This window comes from Nerophis lumbriciformis, linkage group LG24, assembly GCF_033978685.3.
Source record: "Nerophis lumbriciformis linkage group LG24, RoL_Nlum_v2.1, whole genome shotgun sequence".
Taxonomy (NCBI): domain Eukaryota; kingdom Metazoa; phylum Chordata; class Actinopteri; order Syngnathiformes; family Syngnathidae; genus Nerophis; species Nerophis lumbriciformis.
The window spans coordinates 29,084,610-29,094,914 of NC_084571.2; the positions used below are offsets into that span (position 1 = coordinate 29,084,610).

The following is a 10,305-nucleotide window of genomic DNA, read 5'->3' on the forward strand; positions in this document are numbered from 1 at the left end:
GAGGCAAAAGTGACGGTTTTTACTACTTTTTTTTTGTTTTGAAGGGGGAATTGCCAACTTCCTGTTGATTTTTGCTGAAGGATGTCAATGTATGAAATCTAGGTATAAGTCAGACCTACATAGAGGTTTTTGTTTCATGAATCTACGACATTCCTACTGGGAGTTACAGGCAGTTTTGTCTGTGTTTTTTCCTAGGGGGGAGCTACAGCGCAATTTGGAGTATTTTTATGAGAGTGCAATTTTTGCCAGTCCTGATGTATGTGTCCAGTTAGGTGAGTTTTGAAGCATGTTAAAGGGGTCAGATTACAGCTCAAAGAGGCAAAAGTGACGGTTTTTACTCCTTTTTTTTTGTTTTGAAGGGGGAATTGCCAACTTCCTGTTGATTTTTGCTGAAGGATGTCAATGTATGAAATCTAGGTATAAGTCAGACCTACATAGAGGTTTTTGTTTCATGAATCTACGACATTCCTACTGGGAGTTACAGGCGGTTTTGTCTGTGTTTTCTTCCTAGGGGGCGCTACAGCGCAATTTTTGCCAGTCCTGATGTGTGTGTCCAGTTAGGTGAGTTTTGAAGCATGTTAAAGGGGTCAGATTACAGCTCAAAGAGGCAAAAGTGACTGTTTTTACTAATTTTTTTGTTTTGAAGGGGGAATTGCCAACTTCCTGTCGATTTTTGCTGGGGGTTGTCAGTGTATGAAATCTAGGTCTAAGTGAGACCTACATAGAGGTTTTTGTTTCATGAATCTACGACATTCTAGGGGGCGCTAGAGCACAATTTGGAGTTTTGGGGTTTGGTTTTATTTATTAGATGGCAAGTTTCGCCAGTCTTGATGTGTGTGTCAAATATGGTGAGTTTTGAAGCATGTTAAGGGGGTCAAATTACAGCTAATAATAATAAAACGCTAGAAATTCAATAGGGTCCTCTGTCCCAAAGGGACTCGGTCCCTAATAAGACAGCCAATAAGAAAGGTTTTATTGAAGATAATTAAATCACTCACATAGTGAGACTAGAGCCAACTGTAAATCCGGACAGGGTACAATTACAATTGTTATATTTATATCCACTGCTGATGTAAACCAAACATTTAAATTCAAACCATTTTACGGCCACAGTGTTAAAAGAAAACCGTTTCTCTGGCTAAAAAGTCCAAAAAAAACAATGTAAGCTTCACATGTGGTCAAATACTGTCATGGAAGGTGCGTCAAGATGTGAGAAGTAGACCAGAATAAAAGACATGAAAAAAGTGACATCATGTTGGAAGTGTGATATCAGCCCAGGTATCGCACCACCAGGAACATGAAGACGCAGGTGAGCAGCATGCCTCCCATCATGATCAGCTTGTCCTGCGTGGCTCGTCTCTCGATGAGTCTCATCACCGTGTTGGACAGTCCCAGCATGTTGGCCAAGTCCAGCATCTTCTTGTGGGTTCCCTGAGAAGACGCCATTCGTCGTTATTCATCATGACTTTCTCACCGCCATGACGAGGACACGCCCTGAGAAGACGAGGAGGCCCCGGGGGGGCAAAAAAAAAAAAAGCGGGAAGATGATCTCCTTGCCCGTCTTTGCCGAGACACGCCGACAATGTTGCCGTTGTGATCCACGCCAGACAGCAGGTCAGGGAGAGTCTTACATTTTTTTTATGACTCCATCAATGCACATTGTTCCTTTCTTTCCACTACGGCACCAGAGTTTGGGGGCGGAGCTATCAGGTGATTGGTGGTGAGAGAATGCTCACTTTAACGGAAAGTTGATGATGTTCAATCTAGGGCTGCAACTAACGACTATTTAGACCACACCCGGGCAAATTAAGGCCTGGCAAGCATTTTAATCTAATCATTTTCTTTAGATCTTTAAGATGGAAACCGTAGCTTCCACTATGATGTGCAGTGACGTTTTCAAATGACCGTATGTCTTGAACTATACAAAGTAGAGATGCCGATAAATGCTTTAAAATGTAATATCAACAATTATCGGTATCGGTTTCAAAAAGTAAAATGTATGACTTTTTGTACACGGACGTAGGGAGAAGTACAGAGCGCCAATAAACCTTAAAAGCACTGCCTTTACGTGCCGGCCCAGTCACATAATATCTACGGCTTTTCACACACACAAGTGAATGCATGCATACTTGGTCAACAGCCATACAGGTCACACTGAGGGTGGCCGTATAAACAACCTTAACACTGTTACAAATATGCGCCACACTGTGAACCCACACCGAACAAGAATGACAAAACACATTTCGGGAGAACATCCGCACCGTAACACAACAGAACAAATACCCAGAAACCCTTGCAGCACTAACTCTTCCGGGACGCTACAATATACACCCCCCCACCCCCTACCTCAACCCCGCCCACCTCAACCTCCTCATGCTCTCTCAGGGAGAGCATGTCCCAAATTCCAAGCTGCTGTTTTGAGGCATGTTAAAAAAAATAATGCACTTTGTGACTTCAATAATAAATATGGCAGTGCCATGTTGGCATTTTTTGTCCATAACTTGAGTTGATTTATTTTGTAAAACCTTGTTACATTGTTTAATGCATCCAGCGGGGGCATCACGACAAAATTAGGCACAATAATGTGTTAATTCCACGACTGTATATATCGGTATGGGTTGATATCGGAATCGGTAATTAAGAGTTGGACAATATCGGATATCGGCAAAAAAGCCATTATCAGATCTCTAGTGGCCACTGATTGGCTCAGCCTCAGGCAGCCTGACTATATTGGATTAATAGTGTGTAAAGGTGACTAAAAGCTGTTATTTCATGTGTAGAAGGCTGTCATAATGTTAAAAAAAAGTATTTAGAAGGTTGTAAACAGGTGTTTATGCCCGAGCTCAGAAAATATTTGATTTAGAATGAATAATTACTGTCTGGAACTAATTAAGAGCGGCGAATATAAAGGTGATTTCCCTTTCCCGGTCCTCTCCAAGGTTTCTCATAGTCATTCATATTGACATCCCACTGGGTTGTGAGTTTTTCCTTGCCCTTATGTGGGATCTGAACCGAGGATGTCGCTGTGGCTTGTGCAGCCCTTTGAGACACTTGTGATTTAGGGCTATATAAACATTGATTGATTGTTCTAACGACGCCCACCTTCAGCGTGGATCTCTGGTCCCTCAGACCATTGAGGATGTTGCTGCCGCTGCCCAGCAGGTCGTCCATGCCTTGGTGGGCGTTGTGCAAGTTGGAGTTGAGCTGCAGCGTGTCGTCGATGGGGATGGACGTGTCTGCATCCTGCGGGAGCAACAAGACATTTTAGCTCACTGCTGCCCATGAGGGGAGGTCTCACTCTTCACCGCACTGACGTTGGTGGTGAAGGTTCTGTTCATGAGTTCCTCTCGCTCCCTCTCCTGGGCCTCTCTGGTGTAGCGTCTGTGCTGGAAGTTCTGCAGGGCGGTGCGCAGGTGCTGCACGTCGTACTTGAGCTGGTCCACGCGCCTGCGGGGAGCACGTGGGTGAGAGGGGCGCCAAGGGGCGGGACTTTGGTGCTCGCCACTCACAGTTTGGCGTTCTGGCGGCGGTTGGGCGGCTCCTTGCTGGCCAGGATCTCCAGGCGCTCTAAATGGTTGAAGATCTGGTCGATTCGAGCCTGGAGTTCGTTCTCTAACACTTTGTGGAGAGTGCGGGAAAAAAACAAAGGGAAAATAAGACATATTTTATAGAGATGTCCGATAAATGCTTTAAAATGTAATATCGGAAATTATCGGTATTTTTTTTAATTATCGGTATCGGGTTTGTTTTTTTGTTTTTTTTATTAAATCAACATAAAAAACACAAGATGCACTTACAATTAGTGCACCAACCCAAAAAACCTACCTCCCCCATTTACGCTCATTCACGCTCATTCGCACAAAAGGGTTGTTTCTTTCTGTTATTAATATTCTGGTTCGTACATTATATATCAATATATATCAATACAGTCTGCAAGGGATACAGTACATAAGCACACATGATTGTGCGTGCTGCTGGTCCACTAATAGTACTAACCTTTAACAGTTAATTTTACTCATTTCCATTCATTACTAGTTTCTATGTAATTGTTTTTATATTGTTTTACTTTCTTTTTTATTCAAGATTTTTTTTTAAATTTATTTATCTTATTTTATTAATTTAAAAAAAAAGGACTTTATCTTCACCATACCTGGTTGTCCAAATTAGGCATAATAATGTGTTAAAGGCCTACTGAAACCCACTACTACCAACCACGCAGTCTGATAGTTTATATATCAATGATGAAATCTTAACATTGCAACACATGCCAATACGGCCGGGTTAGCTTACTAAAGTGCAATTTTAAATTTTGCGCGAAATATCCTGCTGAAAACGTCTCGGTATGATGACGTCAGCGCGTGACGTCACAGATTGTGGAGGACATTTTGGGACAGCATGGTGGCCAGCTATTAAGTCGTCTGTTTTCATCGCAAAATTCCACAGTATTCTGGACATCTGTGTTGGTGAATCTTTTGCAATTTGTTCAATGAACAATGGAGACAGCAAAGAAGAAAGCTGTAGGTGGGAAGCGGTGTATTGCGGACGACTTCAGCAACACAAACACAGCCGGTGTTTCATTGTTTACATTCCCGGAAGATGACAGTCAAGCTTTACCATTGGCGTGTGGAGAACTGGGACAACAGAGACTCTTACCAGAAGGACTTTGCGCGGTACCGTGAGTACGCATGAAGCTGCGGCTTCCAAACATTTGATCGCTTGCCCGTACGTGCGTGCCGCTATGTGCATGTCACGTACATAACTTTGGGGAAATATATGTGTTGTATGAACTTTGGGGAGGTGAACGGTACTTTGGGCTGTGGGATTGAGTGTGTTGTGCAGGTGTTTGAGTTGTATTGGCGTGTTATATGGACGGGAGGGGGGAGGTGTTTGTTATGCGGGATTCATTTGTGGCATATTAAATATAAGCCTGGTTGTGTTGTGGCTAATAGAGTATATATATGTCTTGTGTTTATTTACTGTTTTAGTCATTCCCAGCTGAATATCAGGTCCCACCCGCCCCTCACAGCATCTTCCCACTGCCCTCTAGTCCTTCACTTTCACTTTTCTCATCCACGAATCTTTCATCCTCGCTCAAATTAATGGGGAAATCGTCGCTTTCTCGGTCCGAATCGCTCTCGCTGCTGGTGGCCATGATTGTAAACAATGTGCAGATGTGAGGAGCTCCACAACCTGTGACGTCACGCTACTCGTCTGCTACTTCCGGTACAGGCAAGGTTTTTTTTTTATCAGCGACCAAAAGTTGCGAACTTTATCGTCGATGTTCTCTACTAAATCCTTTCAGCAAAAATATGGCAATATCGCGAAATGATCAAGTATGACACATAGAATGGACCTGCTATCCCTGTTCAAATAAGAAAATCGCATTTCAGTAGGCCTTTAATTCCACGAGTGTATATATCGGTATCGGTTGATATCGGTATCGGTAATTAAAGGGGAACATTATCACCAGACCTATGTAAGTGTCAATATATACCTTGATGTTGCAGAAAAAAGACCATATATTTTTTTAACCGATTTCTGAACTCTAAATGGGTGAATTTTGGCGAATTAAGCGCCTTTCTATTATTCGCTCTTGGAGCGATGACGTCACGTTGTGACGTCACATCGGGAAGCAACCCGCCATTTTCTCACTTTCGTCAGTGTGTTGTCGGAGGGTGTAACAACACGAACAGGGACGGATTCAAGTTGCACCAGTGGCCCAAAGATGCGAAAGTGGCAAGAAATTGGACGAAATTTGTTCAAAATACGAGGCTGTGGGGAAAGCCGATGAAAATGGTCAGTCGTTTGTTCCACACACTTTACCGACGAAAGCTATGCTACGACAGAGATGGCAAGAATGTGTGGATATCCTGCGACACTCAAAGCAGATGCTGACATCAACTCCAAAACTGGACAGATCAGCTTTCAGGAAAAGAGAGCAGATGAGGGTATGTCTACAGAATATATTAATTGATGAAAACTTTATTCATTACTCGCGGTTTTACGTAAATTATTGTACATAAACTGTGTTTACCAATAATTTAGCTTAAAAACATTTATTTTTTTCAATCATTCGAGTACATTCGGGTAGTCTTGTGTAATGCAGTATTTTGTGTCTATTTAGGTATGGTTAACCTGAGTGCTGAAATCGTGGAAAAATATATGTTCTTAGCGCGCCTAAATTGGGCTGTCTGCACTCTCAAAGTGCATGTTGTTGCCAAATGTATTTCATATGCTGTAAACCTAGTTCATAGTTGTTAGTTTCCTTTAATGCCAAACAAACACATACCAATCGTTGGTTAGAAGGCGATCGCTGAATTCGTCCTCGCTTTCTCCCGTGTCGCTGGCTGTCGTGTCGTTTTCGTCGGTTTCGCTTGCATACGGTTCAAACCGATATGGCTCAATAGCTTCAGTTTCTTCTTCAATTTCGTTTTCGCTACCTGCCTCCACACTCCAACCATCCGTTTCAATACATGCGTAATCTGTTGAATCGCTTAAGCCGCTGAAATCCGAGTCTGAATCCGAGTCTGAATCCGAGCTAATGTCGCTATACCTTGCTGTTCTAACCGCCATGTTTGTGTCATGTCTGTGTAATCATGTTTTGTCTTAGTCATGTTTTGTTTAGTTATTGGACTCTTTAGTTTCTGGCTTTTCACTCCCTTGTCTTGTTTCCATGATTACCCATTAGTTTCACCTGTTCCACGTTTGGACTCATTGTGCACTCTTGTTTGTCACCATAGCAACCCATTAGTTTTCACCTGTCACGTCACGCACCTGTTTCACGTTTTGAGTCACGCACCTGTTTTCGTTAATCATGTCTGTAGTATTTAAGTTAATTGTTTTTCAGTTTGTCTTTCTGGTGACATCCCCGCATTTATGCTTCTGCACATTCTCCACACCCTTATGATCCTTGCTGCTCTTTTTTCATGCCGGTTCCCTGCCAAGCAAGTTTTTGTTTATTAAGCCACAGTTAGTGTTTTTTTGTTGTTCATAGTTTCTGCCTTTGTGCAAGTATTTGTTTTCATAGCCAAGTGTCGCGGGCTGTCGTGTCGTTTTCGTCGGTTTCGCTTGCATACGGTTCAAACCGATATGGCTCAATAGCTTCAGTTTCTTCTTCAATTTCGTTTTCGCTACCTGCCTCCACACTACAACCATCCGTTTCAATACATTCGTAATCTGTTGAATCGCTTAAGCCGCTGAAATCTGAGCCTGAATCCGAGCTAATGTCGCTAAATCTTGCTGTTCTACCCGCCATGTTTGTTTGTATTGGCATCACTGTGTGACGTCACAGGAAAATGGACGGGTGTATATAACGATGGTTAAAATCAGGCACTTTGAAGCTTTTTTTAGGGATATTGCGTGATGGGTAAAATTTTGAAAAAAACTTCGAAAAATAAAATAAGCCACTGGGAACTGATTTTTAATGGTTTTAACCCTTCTGAAATTGTGATAATGTTCCCCTTTAAGAGTTGGACAATATCGGAATATCGGCAAAAAAGCCATTATCGGACATCCCTATTCAAGACTTACGGTCATTAGAAAACATCACTGCACATCATAATGGCAGCTACACTTTCCATCTTAAACATCTGAAAAATATTATTTGGGAATGTCCGGCGGGCCAGATTGAAAAGCTTAACGGGCCGCATGTGACCACCGGGCCTTAATTTGCCCAGGTCTGCTCAAACCACTATGCGTCATGCACGGTGGTTGAAAATATGTGCAACTTTTTTTTTAAAACAACTAAAAAACTGCAGGGAGTATGGTCCTACAGTATTTCCCAGCATTATCTCAGGGACGCACTCCCATGCTTGTCCCAGCTGCTTCCTGTCCTGGCACCAGCTGCTGGCCACCCCCACCCCAAAAACAGCCATTAGACACTAAACAATCAAGCAGGAGGGAGGACAACATCCCCTCGCAGGCAGCCATAACAAGAAGTGTGCAGAGAATGGACATTAATTAGCCCTTCCATGGCACACAGGAAGGAAGACATGGCCACAGCATTAGGTACACCTGCATGAGCTAATGATATTGCCATCAAAGTGGTGCTCACAGTGGACGGACTGACGCTCCGTCCTCTCCAGGTTGCCCATCAGCGACTGCACCTCCTGGATGTGCCTGATGGAACATGCACACACACCTTGTGGTTAGGAGTTAAATAAATAAATAAATGAATGAAAAACAATGAAATGAGGAGCTAGCTTTCTAGCTAGCTAGCAAAAGTGTCGCCGACAATAAACACTCACTTGTTAGTCTGGTGGTAAAGCGACTCCATTTCCGGCAGCGTCTAAGTATCTGTTTGTCGTCTCTTCGCCTTTTTTTTGTATTGTATAATTCTAAAATGGGTTAATAGCGCCGCTAAACGAGCGACAGGCAAGCGGACCAGGAATGCAACACGTCATCAGATGCTAAGCGTTTGTGTACGGAAGTAGGAAAGCGGAAGTGAAACGGCGGAAGTGACGTAACATCACAGCCAGGCGTGAAAGTTGAAAAGCGTATTTTCTTGCATCGATTGATACCTTTATTGGAGAAATATAACATTATTTAGATTAGCCTTTTTGTCTTTGTATTTTGCATCTTATCCTATGTTTTATTATTTAATGAAGTTTTTTTTTAAAAGGGACAAGCGACAGAAAATGGATGGATATTCTATTTCTTGTTATTCTTGTATTCTTATTATTCTTATTATCTCTTGTTATATTCTTATTTTACTGTTATATTTGTATTCTCATTGTTGCTTTTTATTTTTTTTCTTATTGTAATATTTTTCTATTTTGTTTCCATTTATACCCCCATTATTTACTTTTTACTTTTTAAATTCGATCTCAATTCTGTACACTGCTGCTGGAATTTTAATTTTTCCTGAGGGAACTCTTCTGAAGGAATCAATAAAGTACTATCTATCTATCTATCTATCTATCTATCTATCTATCTATCTATCTATCTATCTATCTATCTATCTATCTATCTATCTATTTTGTATTTGCTTCTATTCTCTTCCCTTGACATTTATTGTTAAAGACTTAAAGACAATAGTTGCTCAACCTGGTGGTTGTTGAAAATTGTTATGATGAAAGTGCCTTAGGTTTTGTGTACATTCTGAATATATGTTTGTTTGTACAATTGTTCAATAATAATAATAAAAAAAACCTTTTATACTATTGACTAAGTTTTGTATTCATAAATGTAAGTTTCATCAATGCCCGACCTGTTTTTTGTGCCTTTAAAAAAGAATTAGAACTCTACGTTGAAACACTCTCTACCTCTAACAACCAAAAAGCTGTAATAACTATGATGCTGTGTTCCAAATTTAAATTATTTACTGAACTTGAGTGAGCCTATGGCTTTACACTTTGTTACATACATATATATATGTATATATATATATATATATATATATATATATATATATATATATATATATATTGCATTCTATTTTAGTTACTTTATTGAGTTTACAACCCCCTGGCGCTGTTTTATACTGTTTTTGTACTTATTTTGATTATTATTATTTCTCAATTGTTTGTAAATGTTGCAATTTATAAATAAAGGTTTATAAAATTCCCCCCAAAAAGTTAGCTTATTTTCTTGCATCGATTGATATATTTATTGGAGAAATATACAATTATTTTGATTAGCCTTTTTGTCTTTGTATTTTGCATCTTATTCTATGTTTTATTATTTAATGAGGTTTTTTTTTTTAAAGGGACACGCAGTAGAAAATGGATGGATATTCTATTGGTATTTGCTTTTGTTCTCTTTCCTTGACATTTTTTGTTAAAGACAATAATTGCTCAACCTGGTGGATGTTGAAAATTGTTATGATGAAAGTGCCTTAGATTTTGTGTACATTCTGAATATATGTTTGTTTGTACAATTTTTCAATAAAATAAAATAAAATAAAAAACCCTCATTATACTATTGGCTAAGTTTTATATTCATAAATGTAAGTTTCTCAATACGCGACCTGTTTTGTGTGCCTTTAAAAAAGAATTAGAACTCTACGTTAAAACACTCTCTACCTCTAACAACCAAAAAGCTGTAATAACTATGATGCTGTGTTCCAAATTTAAATTATTTACTGAACTTGTGTGAGCCTATGGCTTTACACTTTGTTACATATATATATATATATATATTTTGCATTATATTTTACTTTGTTGAGTTTACAACCCCCTGGCGCTGTTTTGTACTGTTTCTGTACTTATTTTGATTATTATTATTTCTTTGCTTGTATGTAAATGTTGCATAAAGGTCTATAAAAAAATACAAATGTTAAACATCTGTATTATACTTAAAAAAAGA

At 40.1% G+C, this 10,305-nt stretch overlaps 1 protein-coding gene across 1 annotated transcript; it reads right to left on the reverse strand.

Moving 5' to 3' along the window:
• Positions 1-955: 955 nt before the first annotated feature.
• Positions 956-8,585, reverse strand: gosr2 (golgi SNAP receptor complex member 2). Its single transcript, XM_061982231.2, has 6 exons — positions 8,247-8,585; positions 8,054-8,118; positions 3,510-3,618; positions 3,315-3,447; positions 3,103-3,243; positions 956-1,431 (listed from the first exon to the last, which is right to left on the reverse strand). The coding sequence occupies exons 1-6, from the start codon at positions 8,273-8,275 to the stop codon at positions 1,270-1,272; spliced, it is 639 nt and encodes a 212-aa protein (XP_061838215.1). The 5' UTR covers positions 8,276-8,585; the 3' UTR covers positions 956-1,269.
• Between the last annotated feature and the right edge of the window lie 1,720 nt (positions 8,586-10,305).

Bases quoted from the DNA above. Each gene is read 5' to 3' on its own strand.
- gosr2 (XM_061982231.2), bottom strand. From the start codon at position 8,275: ATGGAGTCGCTTTACCACCAGACTAACAA. The intron at 3,448-3,509 runs GTGAGTGGCGAG...TGCTCCCCGCAG, and splicing joins CGCCGCCAGAACGCCAAACT to GCGCGTGGACCAGCTCAAGT. The intron at 3,244-3,314 runs GTCAGTGCGGTG...TTGCTCCCGCAG, and splicing joins ACAGAACCTTCACCACCAAC to GATGCAGACACGTCCATCCC.